Genomic DNA, 18,397 nt, shown 5'->3' with positions numbered 1-18,397 from the left:
ACTAACTAATAATATCATTCGTTATTAAGTTAAGTTTTCAAAAAATTTAAAATTTGAACTGACAGTTTTAAATTTCCAGATTAGTAATTAGACTAGAAAATCGGTTAATTTTGGTCATCCGAATAGTGGGAACATATTACGGCAATGTGCCCACTAGATATTTTCTACGTGTTTAAATGTTATCATATGTCATAATATAACAAAGATAAATGAAGTTGATCATGTTGTGAGGTTTGATTTGATTTCTGAACTTGAATGTCGTGACAGGGACCTGAGGTTCAAAACTAATTAGAACTAATCTAAAGCTCCAGGCCGCCGTCACGTATAGCCGAAAATGTAGAAAAAAGCGGAAGTCTTCGGAATGGCACATATGTAATGTTCTCTTTTGATTGGGTTAAAGGTTGATTCTCGTTATACATGTTCTTTCCATCATATCATCACATTACATTCAATTTCAGGTACTCAGTGAACAAAATCGGCGATATGTAAACAGAATGGATAAATGTACAGAGGCAAGCAAATATATGCTATATTTCCAGGCATATTCAGGTTAATTTGTGTATACAGTCGACTTTTAAATAGATTTACAGGATACGTTCCGTTCCGCTTTTAGGTATTTTCCGCTATATGTAACGGTGGCTTAAGGAACCGTTCCGCTTACAGGTATTTTCCGTGACCAAGAGCTCAATAAATGTTAACGTTGCTAGTGCCATCTCTATCTAATACTGAAGACCTTCAGAACCTCCTCTCTTCTTCTACTAAAGATGTAGCTAGAGGGCATTGACGCCATTATCCATTGTTATGGTCATGTTAAGAGAAGAGTCATGAATGAATGGTCGAATTAATTGTGTTATTGTGTATTTTTTTCAAATTCTGGCAGTAAAATTAAGGTTTTGTTGGTTATTAAATAATATAAAAGAAAGATAATTAGTCAACTGGTGTTGCAATCTTAATAGAGGGTCAGCCTTAATTTAATTAATCCTTCATAGACTATACCAGGTCGAAATTAATTGCTAGTTTGCATGCTTAGAACTAGTTATGAATGCTTATAGTCTACTAGTCAGTTGAAACCAATAAACTGGGAGCTTATGTTCTCCATAGTTTTATTTCTTATTAAAGTAGAATCACTATTTTACACTGTCAAGAATTAAATTGAATTACTTTTCTGTAGGTGAGTCCAATTTCCTTTTAAACAATAATGATAAAAGATAAAGATTAAAGATATTTTTCAACTTTTATCTTAATAGGCTTAAAAAGTTTAGTCCTTTATTAAAAGGCAAACAAACATTTCAAATACCAAAAGGAAGCTATTAAGTAACAAATATAGCTCTTCTTACCATGTTAAAGATAAGATAAATTAAATTTGCCAACTAGATAAATATCTGAGAATAACTAAATTTCAATTACAGCATTCAAATTGCACAGAAGAGGGCTCAGGATGACCTCAGATTACAGGCCTCTAGTCTTCTGTGGTCCTTCAGGTTCTGGTAAAAGCACCTTGGTAACAAGGATGATGAAGGAGTTTCCAGATAAATTTGGCTTCAGTGTCAGTCACACTACTAGAAAACCTCGGCCTGGTGAAGTGCATTCCCAACACTATCATTTCACTACTAAAGAAGATATGCAAAATGCCATTGATAAGGGCAAATTCATTGAGACTGCCTGTTTCAGTGGAAATTTATATGGAACTAGTTGGGATGCTGTAGAAGCAGTTGCTAAAGAGGGAAAGGTGATCATTAAGGAAACATTGATTTCTAAATATTTGTTTAGGTGTGTGTGCTAGATATTGATGTACAAGGAGTAAAGCAAATTAAGCAGACGTCTTTTAAACCGTTTTATATCTTTGTGGAACCTCCATCCCTAGAGGAGCTGGAAGCTCGTTTACGTGCCAGAAACACAGAGAGTGAGGAAAGTTTGAATCAGCGGTTGACTGTAGCGAAAGAAGAATTGGTGTATGGTAGGTTTCACTTTAAATATTTTCTCACAAATGTTTTTGATTTTGAACTGAATTTAAACATACAATGCACAATTTAACCTTTCAGGGCGAACTGCTGAAATGTTTGATTTGCTAATTACCAATGACAATTTAGAACATGCTTATTCCAAACTAAAAGAGTTCTTACTGAGCCACATTTTAACTGGGATTACAGACACTAACGGAAAATAAATAATTTTTTGAGGATAGATTTTAGGAAAACTATTGTTAAAATGTGTCCTATAGAGAAGATTTAAAACATAGATTTGGCATTTTGTGTCAGTTGATACTAATATACCTGCCTAGGAATAATTGAATGTTTTCTTCAGTATTTCATTTAAAGTTGAGCTTTAGCAATTATTTTAATTAGATGTTGTTTATATAATTTTTTATACATATGCTATATATTGTAATCTATTGATATTATACCTCATTATTAGAGATAAATAGAGAATTGGAGCATTTGGAGATTTTTGCGTTGAACGCCAAAAACATATTTCACATTATATTAAGAACAACTTTATTTATAAATGTATGAAAACGTCACAAACCTATAGATGAAAATTTGCACATGTTAAGTCGGAACTGTATTTTAAGCTACATTTCACAATAGTCCTAGATGATCCGAACCTTGTAATTTAACAAAAATGAAAAATAAAAACTTTAAAAAGAAGATTGAGGAAATAAATGTCTATCTCATGCATCTTTAAGCTCTGGGGGCATGTCATTCTTTGGATGCTTATTTTCAAAGTGTTGTTTGTAGGTTTTTGGGTCTGGCATTTGAGCCTGAAAACATTTAGATAGTATATCACAAAATATATCTTACTATCACAAATGGATGACATACCTTACAAACAGCACAGGCATGCACAAGTGCTTTTTGTGCAGCTTTCTTCTGATCATTGGCGCTATGGCCTTGTTGCTTCTTCATCTTTGCGGCCTTTTCTGCCGCTTTTTGTTGAGATTGAACCTTTTGTTGCCCTCTCGCCATTTTCCTTTACTACTAGAATTTCAACTAGCTCTTTTTATTTGAACACATTCACCTGCAAATGTAATGATAGCCTAGAAACTGCATCCTCTTCAATAACTGTAATTTTAACGAGAATAGTTGGTAAAAGTAGTATTATAACCTATATGTTAAGAATCAATAGGCATATACGTACCTTGGTTTTAAAGGCGTCCGAAGCCTTATGGTAGTCCTAAAGCCCTAGTTAGGTTTAGTTTTTTTGGTTAGATGTTTTTAATAATAATTTTGGAGTTATGAATATTAACGTTTATTTTCTATTTGAAAATTGAATAAATAAATTCCTATATTCTTGCCTAAGAGCAATAAAAATATGAAAAGGGAAAAGGAATGCAAGCATGAGGTTAGCCAGGCCCTCAACATTCTATACTCTTCAAATGAGCCATGAATGAAACGTATGGCAACAGTGCATATCTGCTATATTATAACCGCTATATTGGTTTTCGTCTTAGTATTGGCGCTTACACTTATAGAGAAATTGCTAAAAACATGGAAGATAATTATTTAGAAACTTAGATTTTTAATAAAATACTGTTTTCTACAGGGTTGGGTAAATGTAGTTCAATTATTTATTATATTTTTATATTTATGACATTACCGTTGTCGCAAATGTAGAATATCGTAAATTTAGTGCTGTTAATGTTATATTTGAAAATATCGTAATTTATGTGAGGTTTAGCGCCTGCTTACTTTTTACATAATATTCCTACCGTATTAGAATACATTTTGCAATTTTAAAGTAGAAACAAGGAGTAGCCGAGTAATTAAATTAATCCCTTGAGTCCCGCTGAATTAATCCTCACATATATTGAAAGACAAATGACAGGTAGTGTGAAGTCGATAAAACAGATATGTTGTTAACCGATATATGATTTTGTTGTTCTTTGATGAATGCGTGATGCTTTAGCGTTACTACAAATGTTGAATTTTTAAAGAAAATGTAAGCGGAAAATAAGTCTGAAATGGGACGAAGCAAATTTCCAGGGAGGCCTTCGAAACACTGCCATAAGAAACGGGTAAATGTGCTGCCCCCGGCAGGGGAAGCAACTCGGGAAGGCGAGAGCTCCGCGGTCACAATTATTGGAGCTTCCAAAGAGAATAAACAGGTAAACATTGAATGTTTTTGTACGTTTTTCTGCCTTAAAGCTCTTCTACTTTGTGTCCTTCTTATGTAAACTAGTAAGTTGTTTCATCTATGCCCAAAAACTTTGGTTTCAGGACGAAGATCTTTCTGAAAATGAAGGTGAAAGTACATCAGAAACACACAAGGCAAAGCCCCTTAGGAGAAGATTATCGCGGAAAATCAGTACTACTATGCGAAAAACTGGGCATCGGAGGAATTTTATTTCTAAAATTAGGGGCAAGACTGCCTTGAAAAATACCAGAGTTTCTAGAAATGGCCTTGCCAAAGGCCATGTACGCAAGGATGCTACAAATTTCACTGGAAAATTTGTACTTCCCACAAGGAGTGTGCATTCCTCCAGAGTCATTAAGCCTAACAAGAGATTTATAGATTTAAATGAAACCCTTAGTATTAAAAAGAAAGGACTGGCTAAAGGATCCTTAAAGCAGCTGGAAGACAAAGGTAGCAATTCGCCAGAATGTGATACAAAAGATAAGTTAGCATTTACAAATGGACACAGGGTGATTTTAAGACAGGCTCGTTTAAAACTACCTAGCCAAGTAAGCACACAAGGACCATTCACATCAAATTTACATAATGGGCCTGGAACAATTATTTGTGGAGTTTGTGGTGTTGTGCGTTACTACCGTTTTGTTAAGCAGGCGAGAAAATTTAACATATACAGCTGCGAATCTTGTAGGAAATTTATTTCTAAACAAATAAAACGGCAGAATGTTGGCTCAGGCACCTCAATAAATGTTTTAATCTGTTTGACTGGCCAGGGAACCTGTTCAATAGAAAGAAATCAGCATTGGAAAATGTCTAAGTGTGCTTACAGATCGCATTGTCCTGCCTGTTGGCTGAAAATGTGTCTTAAGGCCTACCATTTGCCTCAAAATTTAAAAGAGAATCTCACTCAGTTACTTCCAAAAAACATGAGGGGCATTGATTTTTCATTTGGCAACTCTATGCCTCCCATCTTATGGCAGAGGAATGCAGAAAGCCCTTTAACAACCACAGAAGTTGCCCAGAAGCAAAGACCTGTTAGATTTAAGCCTTTACAGAAATCTCAGCCAAGTATTCCTCCAGTTGGTTCGGATGTTAAGAGACAGAAACTAGACCTGAAAGGTCCTAGAGTTAAGCATGTATGTAGAAGTGCCTCCATAGTATTGGGCCAACCACAGGCCACGTTTGGTGACAGTAGTAATGACAAGAAAACTAATGTCAGTGATTTAATAGAATTCAGTAGTGATACAGTTAAAACTAGTGACTTTAATAAAGTAGAGACCTCAAGTGTTACTGATGAAGATGTCACCTCAACAAATAGTAGCTCTAAAAGTTTTCCAGACAAAGTTCTGATGGTCCCGAAGAAGGAAAAGATTAGAAGTCTTCCAATTCCAAGTAAAGAAGGGGTGAGTTAGAATTGGATACTGCTTATCTAAAAAAAACCCAGTGCCAAAATAGTAAAATAGTAAAACTTACTTAATAGAACTAAACAATCACGCTATCCATTTTCAATGTTTGTTAAAATATTTATAAGAAACTGATTAACATGACAATATCTGTCATCCATCAAAATAAACACTTTCCTTCTAAAAAGCCTCACAACTTGAAATATTCAAATGAAGTTAAAAAAATTTTTGCTCTAAGTTCCCAATTCATTCAATTGATTAAGCTTTTTGACAAGAAGTCAAAGAACTCAAGAATAAAGCATAAGCAAAATACATTATATCTAGTCTAGGGAGTTGTTTAAATATGTGGCTAAACTTCAAAGCGTAATTCTTTGAGTGATTCTAAGATGAAAAGTTTATATGTATAAAAAAAATAATATACATATACAGGGTTATTCACGCTATACGGCGCGGAATATTGTGGTTAAAATACGGGGCTTTCAATAGGTTTCACTTTTGGGCTATACGGAAATTTATTATGGTAAAATTATTTTTATATTATACAGGGTGTCCCAAAAACCCTAAAAGTATCAAAGTTGTGTTTTTTTAAATGGAACCCTCTGTATATTATTGCATTTTTGGATTCTCCGATCAAAATAAGTGTCTGTTTTAATAAGGTTTACTATACCTAAAACTTAAGGTTTTTTAAATAATTTGAATTTTATCAAAATTTGACCTAATTTTTATGTTTTAAACACTTAAGAAGTATTTAAGTTATGCAAGTGTAATTTACAGTGTAGTGTAACAATAGATCATATTTTATATCCCAATCATAATAAACTTGCTATTTTATACAGGATGTGCAAAAATTAAAACTAATCAAATAAGAACTTTAAGTGACTATAACTTGATTAATTTAAATACAATTTTATATTTTTTAACTTACCAGGATATGTAATTTTTTATTACCTATTGAATGGTATTAGGGTGTTCTTAACTAAGTCTTCGCGTTTTTACAGAATACGCTAAATAATTGTTCTTTGCGCCATTTGGTGTTATTTAGTTCAAAGTTCTAAATCACATATCAACTATAACATAAAACAAAATTTATAATAAATGTTCGAAATGTCTACCGTCCATTTCTAGGCACTTACAAATTCTTTTTTTAAAACCACTACTAACTCTGGAAAGCATTTGCGGAGTAACAGTTTCAAACGCGTCTCTTATACGTGTTTTCATATCCTGTGAAGTTTTCGGAGGCGTATTGTAGACAATTCCTTTTATGTATCCCCACAAAAAGAAATCTAGTGGAGTTAAGTCCGGGGATCTGGGGGGCCAATTTTGATATCCATTTCTTCCAATCCACCTTTTTTTAAAGTTGGCATTTAAAAATTGCCGAACCTTGCGATGATAATGAGGCGCAGCTCCATCCAATTGAAGCCACATGGTGGTTCTAATAGTTAAAGGGACTTTTTCTAACAATACTGGAAATTGATGTAAAAGGAAATTAAAAAATAAAAAATAAAAAACAAACTACGCAGACTAAACTGACAGATTAAATAAATTATCTGACATTTTGAAATACCATAGGCAACTAGATATTATACATTGGAATTTTGAACTAAATAACACTAAATGGCGTAAAGAACAATTATTTAGCGTATTCTGTAAAAACGCGAAGACTTAGCTACGAACACCCTAATACCATTCGATAGGTAATTAAAAATTATATATCCTGGTAAGTTAAAAAATATAGCGTTGTATTTAAATTAATAAAGTTATAGCCACTTAAAGTTCTTATTTGATTAGTTTTAATTTTTGCTCATCCTGTATAAAATGGCAAGTTTATCATGATTGGAATATAAAATATGATCTATTGTTACACTACACTGTAAATTGCACTTGCATAATTTAAATACTTCTTAAGTGTTTAAAACATGAAAATTAGGTCAAATTTTGATAAAATTCAAATTATTTAAAAAAACCTTAAGTTTTAGGTATAGTAAACCTTATTAAAACAGACACTTATTTTGATCGGAGAATCCAAAAATGCAATAATATACAGAGGGTTCCATTTAAAAAAACACAACTTTGATACTTTTAGGGTTTTTGGGACACCCTGTATAATATGAAAATAATTTTAAAAAGTAGCCATAATATATCCTCATATAGCCCAAAAGTGAAACTTTTTGAAAGCCTCGTATTTTAGCCATAATATTCCGCGCTGTATAGCGTGAATAACCCTGTATAAATGTAGGTTGAGTAATACTTTATTTTCAAGATGCAGGGTATTAAACTTTTTTTAAATTGTTTTTTTCTTAAAGATCTTAATAACCATTTAGCTGAATTGGTTGAAATTTGACATTTACTTATTATTAAATGTTTCTTTACAAAAAAAAAAAATGTGTACCATTTGTTTAAGCGTAGTTTTAATAAAGCAACTTTTTTGTTTGATTTTTCTTTAAAATTTTCAGCCTTACCCCTGTGCATGCTACTAGTAAAAGAAGACAAACAATTTCTAGCTTAAAAAATGTCCTTGTATTACATTAAAAACTGTCACACTGTTCTAACGTCGTATTAGTTTGCATCTTCTTGTTATTTAGAAGTTTTCTTTATATGTAACAATAAAAAAAAAATTGGCAACCTGTATCTTGAAAATGAAGCATTACCTGACCTATGTTTATATAAGCTTTTTGTCTTACAATTGCTCAAAGAATCATTCCTTGAAGTTTTGTCACATACTTTCAAATACACGTACGACTAAATAACACACTGTACAATAATTGACAAAACAAAAATATGTGTAGTGCGGTCTGTCCCTAACGGGCCAAATCTTATTTACATATTCTGTCTGTAAAAATATTAAGATTTGACAAAATTTGGTTTATATGAAAGGTGATAATTTTTATTATACAAGACATCAAAGTTTCAATTACCTGTACGTGTCCTATGGATTTTAGTAGGTACATAAATCATTATAAAAATGGTAATTTTTGGTATTTGGCAATTATAGACCTCAGAAAGTTAATCTTTAGCTTAAGTTGACAGTTGGTATGTATTTAATGTTGCTATATTGCAATATTATAAAACAAATGATCATTAAAAAGAGTTTGTAGTAAGTAGTGAACTGTAAACCTAGGGCTTTGACCATTAATCATCTAACATTGTCAATAAATAACAGTTGAATTAATCTCAGACATGCCTCTAAGATTTGAAAACTACTTGAAATTGTTTGGTAATGATAATGTTTAATTACTTTGTCAATCTTAGATTTTTAACAGATAAAATTTACATTACTTACTGTTTAAGATTTCTATGCCCTTGCAATAGTCCTTTTATAAATTCTTTCTACTTAGCGTATCCATTTCTCTTACACTTCCTATTGTTTGTACATCAAACTTTCCTAGTAGTTTAGTTTACCTCTCAAAATTTTCGTATTTTCATAGCAACAAAATATACAGGGTGTTCCTAAGTACATACAAAAGAGGGCAATTCTTTAGCTTATTTTATGATTAAAAGTTCATATAAACGTAGGTCCGCAAACGCTTCGTTACCGATCTACAAGGTGTTGAAATTACAATTTTTTTAAAGTTTTTTCATTATATTTAAATTTGGTTTTGTTACGAAATTGTTACGAAAGTATTTAAAGGACTTACTTGATTACTTTAAAAGAGTATTTAAAACAATTACACCTAACAGTTTACAATTTAAATCTTTTATTTATAAACATATGTATACGGAAGTTACTATTTCAAATGCGAACTGATAAATTAATAAAAGCAAGATAGTAAAAAACAAGATAACAATCGCAGATATGAGAAAATTACAAGAGACAAAAAAGTTCCTAAACAAAATATGAAATTCATTTTACATTTTAGAATCCACCAGAGCCGTAACACAAAAAAGTTAGGAGGGGGGAAAGGGGGCATAACCTCTACAAAAATATCTCCTTGTAGAATGTCACAACCATTGCTATATCCAATGATATTAGTCCCATGGGGTAACCTATATTCCAAATTGGAGTTAGATATCTCAAAAACTGCAGAAAATATAATGAAAAAACTTTAAAAAATTTGAAATTTCAACGCCCTGTAGATCGGTAATGAAGTGTTTGCGGACCTATATTTATATGAACTTTTAATCATAAAATAAGCTAAAGAATTACCCTCTTTTGTATTTATCTCATATTTAAGAACACCCTGTATATTAAAAATCGTACAAAGTAAATATATTCTGATAAATAGGTATTTGGTGGGGGAAACCAATCTTTGATCTGGAAAAAGTACCTGTTCATTACTTTTGAGTCCCAACATAAAATAAAAGAAATAAAATTAACACATGTTTTTCCATTTTTCTCCACCAGTAGTAGCTGTATCTGACATATTTAATTTTGGTTTTACAGACTCCCCCACTTCCATCAAAGGGCATTCTCTTGCACCACTCTGAAGACTTAAACTTCGAGAATCGCGACAAGTCAGGTTTTTCCATAATGGCTTCAAAAGAGGTCTCAATTAGTGCCATCTGTTTTCTATGTGGAAGTGCTGGACAAGAAAATCTATTGATTTGCTGTATTTGTTGCGAGCCATACCACACCTTTTGCTTAGAAGAGTATAAATCTCCAATTAGTTTTGAGAATGATTGGGTTTGCCTAAGGTGTGCGTCTTGTCATGACTGTAAGACGTGTGACAGAAGCAAAATCAGCTGCCCAAAATGCCTCAAAATCTATCACATTGATTGCTTTACCACAAAGGGGGATGTTAATGGGCCTCATTTGGTATGTGGACAATATTTTATTTTTCAGAGAAAGCTAAATCGTTTTTTAATAGATTTGTAAGGAGTGTACAAAGTGCATGGATTGCGGAACCCCTACTGCGTACAATTTATCAAGTTTCCCAGGGAATTTGCCTTTATGTCTCAATTGTTTGGACAAAAAGAAGGTGGGGAAGCATTGTCCAATATGCCAGCATTCCTTCGAAGATAACAGTAATATGTCTAAGGTTTTACTCATAATTCCTTTCAATTTTCTATCATAATAAGTTAATTATTCTAGATGTTGGAGTGCTGTAAGTGCAAAAAATGGGTACACGCAGACTGTGAAAAACTTACCAGCGAGCAGTACGATATTTTAAAACTTCTACCAGATTCCTCAAATTTCAGCTGTAGTCAGTGTATGTCAGGGGATTCAAGTTCCTTTCGTCGGTCTATTCATACGGAAATGTATAGGAATTTCCTTAGAGTATTCAGGCTATTAATAAAAAACAAGTCTGCTCGACTTATCTTGAAAAAAGTTGGAGTTAAGGGGTTAATGCGGAAATATATGCTTACAAAGATTTTAGATATCGACAACAATAATTTCAACAGAGATGTGGAGAAAATCTACTCATTTGAAGAGAGTGAGAGGCTTCAACAGGAGCCAGGCAGTTTGGAGACTGCGAATAATCTGTTAGACATTAGGCATAGGCTGTGGGAATATGATTCTGTGAAAAAATTTAACAACGACATGCAGGATGCATTAAAGTTGTACGACTCGGAACAGTTGCTATTGATTTATAGAAATATATTTCAAAGCTTGTTTCCCTGGTTTGGGGAGGTACATGAAACTAGTGAAAGTGTCGCAATTTCTCACCCTCCTTTAGAACATGTGGTGCATCGCCCTAAGAATCTGCTTTTAGAAAAAAACAAATACCATGATATAAGAACGTGCGGGCTTTGCCAAAAAGCTGGCGATGGCTTAAGTAATCAAGAATCGAGGTTATTGTATTGTGGAAATAACACTTGGGTCCACGCCAATTGTGCTTATTGGTCGGCAAATGTTTATGAACAAGTGGATAATCATCTGCAGAATGTCACAGCCACCATAACGAACTCACAAAGCATACATTGTGCGTCTTGTGACAAATTCGGCGCCAGTATTCAGTGCCATCTATGTAGATCTCCAAAATACCACTTTATGTGTGCAAGAAAAGCTGAATTTTACTTTACTAGAATTAAAAAAGCATGTTTTTGCAAGAAACATTCTCCTCTTGAGTCTGAAGGTGTTTTAAGAAGAGAGGAAGACTTTGAGGTAAATCGAAGTTTGTTCATTGAACAGTCACAACAAAGCCAATGTGAGCCTGAAAAAGTGACTTGCATGATTGGATCTTTATGTGTAAAGAATTTAGGGAGGATAGACCCGGTGGTCTCTGATTCATCAGAAGCTATTGTACCTTCCGGGTTTGTGTGTTGCAAGATTTTTTGGTCAACTAAAGAACCTTGGAAATTGGTTACCTATGTAGTAACCACATCGATTCAGAATCCTAACTGTACTACATTAACTGTGGACAGGAACTTCACTGTAAATCACTCTTTGGAACAACAATGCATTGAAAAAGCTATGAAGGAGCTCAACGACTGGCGGCACGTTTATGAGAGAAACACTGAGGAAGTCGACTCAGAGGATGAAGAAGAAAAAAATGGTACTCAACTTTTATCCCCAGAGCTAACAGATACAATATTGGAAGACTTGCCTCATGACATCCTAGATGGGATTTCCGTACAGGACATTTTTCCCAATTTTAGCTATGATGATATGTTAAGCCTGGATAATAGTAGCAGTGAGAGTATCAATGAGAAGAAATCATCTGAAGATGAAGTTTCAATTGGCCGACCTGGTAAAGTACCCCCTTTGAGTCTCACCGTCAGTTGTAAAGTGGATAGTAGTATGCCTATACCCAAGAAACGTAAATCGTCTAAGGAACCTATGCTATTGCTACAATTAGATGGAATGTTTGATGATAGCTCCAGTGAGTGTGGTTCTCCCACCAGAGAACAACATTTTTGGGGTATTTCGGAAGGAACAAAAAATGTGGTTGTTAACAAGAAATTTAAAATTTGCGATGAAGGTGCAACATCATTACTTCAACTTGATGGAACATTTGATGATAGCGCGAGCGAGTGCAGTTCTCCAACTGGAGAACACCGGCTCACTTGGAGTATTTCCGAGGAGCCAGTGACGTGTGAGAAATGCCAGAGTACCTATCGAACCCAAGCTAGCTACAAAAGGCATTTAGATTCTTGCGAGGTACTATGCACTAGTGAAAGCGATTCAGAAAATATGCCCGAGCATGAGCTTTGTGAGGAACCGCTGGTTGCTTCGCATGAAGTAACTTCAATCCAAATAAGTGAGACGCAGTCACAGCCAGTATTGATCCAAGCCTTTGAGTCGTACCAAAGCCAAGTGCATACGTCTGTAGTTAATGTATTGCCTGAGGCTCCAGCAGTTTCTGCCCCGACTCAACAGGTATCAGTGCAACCACCCACGATAACAATCCAGGAACCTGCCCCTATATCTATTAGCGTTCCGTTGTGTGTAGGGACCTCTTTAGTGCAACCATCCATTGAGTTCCAGCAATCTCAACCCCTACAAACTCTTCCTCAGGTTCTAGTACAAAGACCTCAATCCCGCAGAGAGCAGGTGGTTATTCAACAAATTCAGTCAGCTCCTACCCAGGGGTTTGTGCCATTTGTGGATGCATTCGGACAAACCCAGCAATATGTGCAGTTAACCCCGCAAGTGCAACCTCAATTGCTACAAATTCGACCCGATGGGAATGTAATAGGGATTCTTCCTAGTATACAACCGACTACGGTTATAGTTCAGCAGCCTCAGCAGCTCGTGTTGGATAGCAGTGGCGCCTTTGGTTGGGCCCAACAACCTCAGCCACAAATCTATTACGGATTTGAGACTATCGTGCAGAATACTGTGATGCAAAGTCACCAGCAATTTTTACCGACGCCAGTCCCTGGAGTTCTTGCAGCTAATAGTAGTTACAGCACTACAACTCAAGTTTTTCAGACTAGTAAATTGGAGCCAGTGCTCGATGTTTCCTCAAATAGTTTTGTTTTGGTGAACTCCTCTAGCCATGTGGAAATGCCGCAACAATTTTGTCAACCGCAACCAACTCAAACTCCTGCACTCATTTATTCATCTCAACCGTCCTCGACGCAAAAAGCAATCGCCCAAAATTGCGTTACTCTTCCGAATAACACATCATTTGTGCCTGACCAGAGGGTTCCGATGAACGTAGTACCTCCCCGTCCCAAAACGGTACATAGTCGGCCTATGAGCAGGGTTTTGCCGATGCCTACCAATGCTGTGAGACCATCCAAGAAGATCGCAGATGCCACAAAAATATTCCCTGAGGCGGAGAAACCTCCTCAAATCAAACTTGATGACAAGTTGATGTTTCCCAAAGATCTGCTGAAAGTCATTGATAGTTCGAAAAGCAAAAATAGAAAATTTGAGATATTGGACTATAAAATTGTAAAACCCAAAGTGGCAGAAAAGCCATTTAAGGAGTTTGAACCTGCGGAAAAAGTACCTAACCTTTCGACCTATGAACCATTAAAGGAAATTGAGAAAGTTAAAAGGGATTTATTTGAAAAGAGTCGAAAAGATCTGCTAGAAGAAAACAATACATTTGTCAAAAACATGCCTGTTTTGGAGACTTTTCATATGCGCGCATGCTCTCCAAAATTGAATTTAGTTCATCGCAGTGAAAAGCTCAAAGCAGATTTGAATCATCAAACTGACAACAGCTTAAGAAAGTTTAATAATAATTTTGGATTAAACATCGAGAATAGCTTACCGGAACTAGAGGACAACATACATAACACAAGTCCAAATTGCTCACCGAAAATGTCCCAAAGCTACGTCAGTTCTGAAAGTGAGTTTCACAGTATAAAAAGTACCCCACCTGAGATGCCCTTCATTAATTCAGTCGCCGTTCCTCAAGATAAGCCTCTAGATATGCCTCAATTGAATGTCATTTTGAGCGAAGAAGAATCAAATAAAGAACCAGATTTTAATGTGAAATCTCCAGAAAAAAGTTGTAAATTTGAGCCTCTAATTAACTATCCTAACCGACTGGTAGTCCCTCCGCTTTTGCCTGTGAAACCGCAGCCCCAAATTCAGGAAAGTCCCAAGGAATTGGTAGAAGAAAAGCGCCTAGACATTCCAGAACGTAAACAACCCAGTAAAAAAGAATCAGAACTGAGAGCATCTCCTTCTATAGTATACACAGTAGAAAACAAAGAAGACGGCTTCAAATGTTCTTCCACTTCAATCTCCGACTGTTGGAGTAAAGTTCTAGAAGCCGTGCAAGCGGCTAGAGCCGCCCATAACATGCCCCCTCTGCCGACAGATGGGAAACACATCAAATCCGTCCAATTAACCGGTTTGAAGTCCAGTCATATTAAGTATTTGGTAGAACAGCTGCCAGGAGCGTCCAAATGTGTCAAGTATAAGCCCTTGTATAAGTTTACTCCGCATCCTCAAGATTTGGAAGTTTGTTCGCATGGGTTCGGCGCCGTACGGTGCCAACCACATAAATCCAGGAACACAGACCCGTTTGATGTTTTCAGTTGGTTGTCGTCGAAGCATAGAGAGCCATTTGAGGCTTTGGAGTCACAAGCTGTACAGTCCAGGTAAGTGAAATTTTGATGAGTTTAGGAATCAGCATTATGAGAAATATAGTATTGATGTGTATTCATAAAGGAGTAATGAAATGCGAAATTTCTTTCTGTTATATGTTACATCATATTGAGGTTTTTATACAGGATGTTGGTTATCGGAAACGTGTTATGTATAGAAGTTTAGACACGTGCTATCTAGTGTATCTAGCATCTAATGCACATTTATTTGTGTAAAAGTTATTCGTTTTGAAAGTATCTTATGTTTAGTTTTATTAAAAGTTCAGATAATATTAGCCCTAAATAAGAGAAAACGGAATTTGTTAAATATATATACAGGGTGTCTCAAAAAACAGGCGGAGCTATTATGCTCAGTTATTTATGAACAGATTTTGATGAAATAAAAATTAAACAAAATTATATTTTTCAGACTACCAAGTAACGTCAAAGTTGATATTTTTTAAATTCAACTTTTTCTACTTCAAGTGTCAACTTCAGAATTTTAAATAGAACTTCAAAATATTTTTGATAGAAAAATTCTTCTAAATTTAATGATGTATGATAAATTAATGTAAAAACAATTTTTAACTAAAAAAATTTTTAAAATTTGACATTATTTGATAGTCTAAAAATATCATTTTGTTTAGTTTTTAGTTCATCAAAATCCGTTTATAAATAACAGAATTATAGCTTTGCTGGTTTTTATTGAGACACCCTGTATTTTTAATTGGTTTGAAAGCTAGTAAGTTAATAACGGCGTTAAACTTTCCCAAATGGTTCCTACTTATACATGCCCTTCATTCACGAAACAATAAAGCCCAGAAGTTCCGAGAAACTGTCCATGTTCATTATCCCAAAGAGACTCGAGAATTCATCGGTCTACATGAACTCCACGCCAAAGCAATAAAGTTCATGAGAACATAGTTTTATAACAAAGATCATCCACTACACAAAGCTATCTCCACATAATAATAATAACTATAATAATTACTTGCTTTGGCGGCACATACACTTTTTTTATTATTAATTGTCTGTCTTCGGAGCCCAATGAACGTGGCTCTATTCCGTCTATTGGAGGAAAGTTGCCAACAAGAACATTAAGCTGTGAATCATCTACCCTATCCCGATAATAATAATAACAAAAGTTTAACCAAAGATTATAAGAGATGTAAAAACTCAATTAGAAAATAAATAATAAATGAAAATAAGATAAAAGGAAAGTCTCAAGACGGGGCTCAACCAAATAGTGAACAATATAATTATCATAAAAGTGTATGTTTGCCTTTGTTTAAAAATAATCAACACATTTTTTTAACTTTAGGAGAGTGAACAGCTTCCCAATGGCCATGAAGTTCAAAAATTTAAAACTAACATCAAAGTATTCAGTTGGAGTCTATAGATCGAGAATTCATGGTAAAGGACTGTTTTGTTTGAGAGACATTGAGCCTGGCGAAATGGTTATTGAGTATGCCGGAGAGGTAAAATAATCTAGATCTGGGAACAATTTTTAAGACTACTATAAACATATTTGGTATAGGTTATAAGATCGATCCTGACCGACAAGAGGGAGAAGTTCTATAACTCAAAAGGAATTGGCTGCTACATGTTTCGGGTGGACGACAATTTTGTAGTTGACGCAACCATGAAGGGAAATGCGGCTAGGTTTATCAATCATTCCTGTGATGTAAGTTTATAAAAATTTCTGAATTAGGGTAATCTTCATAAAACAAATCTTACAGCCGAATTGTTATTCGAAAGTGGTGGAAATCGTGGGTCATAAGCACATAATAATCTTCGCGTTAAGGCGTATTTTGAGCGGAGAAGAGCTCACGTATGACTACAAGTTCCCCTTCGAGGAAGACAAAATACCGTGTACTTGTGGAGCAAGACGATGCCGCAAATTTCTCAATTAAGTTTTTTTCTCGAATTTTGTTATAAATGTTGCAGTAATGATTCAGAAATCTCTTAGTTTCGATCTTCCAAAAACAATATCATCTTTTTGAGTTGAATGTAAATTGTTTTCTTAGGTATGTAAGAAAATGATAGTTGCCATGCCCTTACAGCTTCTAAGGGAAGTCTCTAAATTAGCTGTCTTACGTGTAAAATATGTATTTTCCTGTATAGAGTATTTCGCTGTTTCGAGCACCTGCACGCTCTTTTAAAGCAAATCATCTTAAAAATAACGATAGATAGGTTTTGTAAAGTCAGTATTTGAAAATTCGTACGTTCGGCTGTGAGTTTAAATGCATTTGTGCCATCGACCGTGTAGGTGCTTCGCTCGTTCTTCGATTCGTTATGGTAGTCGAAAAAGCCTGTGATACTAATCGTCACGCTTTAGGCATTTTTTTTGGCTACTGTCTAAAATATCTGATGTGATATGTTATGTAGTTTTTTCGCGGAAAACCGTGCTTTGTATGCTTTCTTTTTATTAGAACATGCGTCCTGGATCTGCCCAGATAACTACTTACAGGAGCGTTCTATGTAGGATTTTTTGTTTCCTTAATTTGGTCGTCAATGAATAAGTAAATAAAATTTCTACTTAAATTTAAGGATGGTTTGTACTAAGCCAAAAACATTACTTAAATGTAAGAAATATCTACACATCATGATTCATCAATAAGTGTACATACATACCTGTATATTTAAATCACTAGTGGTCATATACAGCATGTTTGTTAAACATAAGGTAAAAATTCAAGGGGTTGTTCTCTAAATATTTGGTACTTTGATGATTTTTGAAAAGCCTCCTTATTCCGAAGATGCAGAGCGAGAAAAAAAATTCAACAATACCAACATTTTATCTCCAAATGTTATATTTAAAGCTTCTTAATTTACAATATCTGTTGAAAATGCCTACCTCCAATTAAGATGTAAGAATCTAATCTTCTCCCATTGATTGGCAAACTCTTCTAAGAACAGCAAAGGCATATCTTATTGAGTTACATACAGCAATTATTCAATTTTTTACATTTTCCTCATTTTCTACTGAAGTAATATCAACTAATGACTGTAGATGACACTATAGAAAATATTCCAGAGAGTTTAAATCCGGGGATCGAGCAGGCCATAAGTGAGGTCCATCTCGATCGATCCAGCGATCTTCTTGTGTCACAATTAAAAACTCACGATCAATCACACTGAAATGCGCTAGTGCACCGTCGCGCATAAATCAGATGGTATTTCTTATTACCAATGGTACAGATTTAATTTTTATAATTTTACAAGTTACTGCGAGTTTATTATTGAAGTTAGGAAAAAGTTTTATATATTGATGAATATTTTTATGATATGATTTTCCAAAAAAAAACATATAAACTTCAGAACCCGAAAAAATCAGTCAGTTAAGTTTTTAAATGGGACTCCCTACATATTAATCCATATTTGGATTTCGTCAATTTTTTCTTTTTCAAAAATATATATAATATGTCAAGGTT

At 34.5% G+C, this 18,397-nt stretch overlaps 3 protein-coding genes across 4 annotated transcripts; 2 read left to right on the top strand and 1 right to left on the bottom strand.

Annotated features, from left to right (window-relative positions):
- Nucleotides 1-829: 829 nt before the first annotated feature.
- Nucleotides 830-2,357, top strand: LOC136409552 (guanylate kinase-like). The gene is made up of 4 exons (XM_066391130.1): nucleotides 830-1,171; nucleotides 1,410-1,729; nucleotides 1,771-1,957; nucleotides 2,043-2,357. The coding sequence occupies exons 2-4, from the start codon at nucleotides 1,439-1,441 to the stop codon at nucleotides 2,165-2,167; spliced, it is 603 nt and encodes a 200-aa protein (XP_066247227.1). The 5' UTR covers nucleotides 830-1,171; nucleotides 1,410-1,438; the 3' UTR covers nucleotides 2,168-2,357.
- A 121-nt stretch (nucleotides 2,358-2,478) lies between these two features.
- On the bottom strand, nucleotides 2,479-3,296 carry LOC136409553 (zinc finger protein 706-like). 2 transcript variants are annotated; one of them, XM_066391132.1, is made up of 3 exons: nucleotides 3,139-3,296; nucleotides 2,823-3,018; nucleotides 2,479-2,761 (listed from the first exon to the last, which is right to left on the bottom strand). In XM_066391132.1, exons 2-3 carry the CDS (start codon nucleotides 2,964-2,966, stop codon nucleotides 2,672-2,674), a joined length of 234 nt encoding a protein of 77 aa, XP_066247229.1. In that variant the 5' UTR covers nucleotides 2,967-3,018; nucleotides 3,139-3,296; the 3' UTR covers nucleotides 2,479-2,671. The 2 variants fall into 2 exon arrangements, with proteins under 2 accessions (XP_066247229.1, XP_066247230.1); XM_066391133.1 differs by having other exon boundaries at nucleotides 2,823-3,062; nucleotides 3,139-3,292.
- A 571-nt stretch (nucleotides 3,297-3,867) lies between these two features.
- trx (trithorax) lies at nucleotides 3,868-17,074 on the top strand. The gene is made up of 8 exons (XM_066390761.1): nucleotides 3,868-4,105; nucleotides 4,218-5,534; nucleotides 9,916-10,287; nucleotides 10,340-10,510; nucleotides 10,564-14,978; nucleotides 16,285-16,441; nucleotides 16,501-16,647; nucleotides 16,703-17,074. The coding sequence occupies exons 1-8, from the start codon at nucleotides 3,962-3,964 to the stop codon at nucleotides 16,874-16,876; spliced, it is 6,897 nt and encodes a 2,298-aa protein (XP_066246858.1). The 5' UTR covers nucleotides 3,868-3,961; the 3' UTR covers nucleotides 16,877-17,074.
- The last annotated feature ends 1,323 nt before the right edge of the window (nucleotides 17,075-18,397 follow it).

Source organism: Euwallacea similis, chromosome 6, assembly GCF_039881205.1.
Source record: "Euwallacea similis isolate ESF13 chromosome 6, ESF131.1, whole genome shotgun sequence".
NCBI lineage: Eukaryota > Metazoa > Arthropoda > Insecta > Coleoptera > Curculionidae > Euwallacea > Euwallacea similis.
The sequence above is the reverse complement of the archived record's forward strand: the minus strand, read 5'-3'. Positions and strand labels throughout refer to the sequence as shown.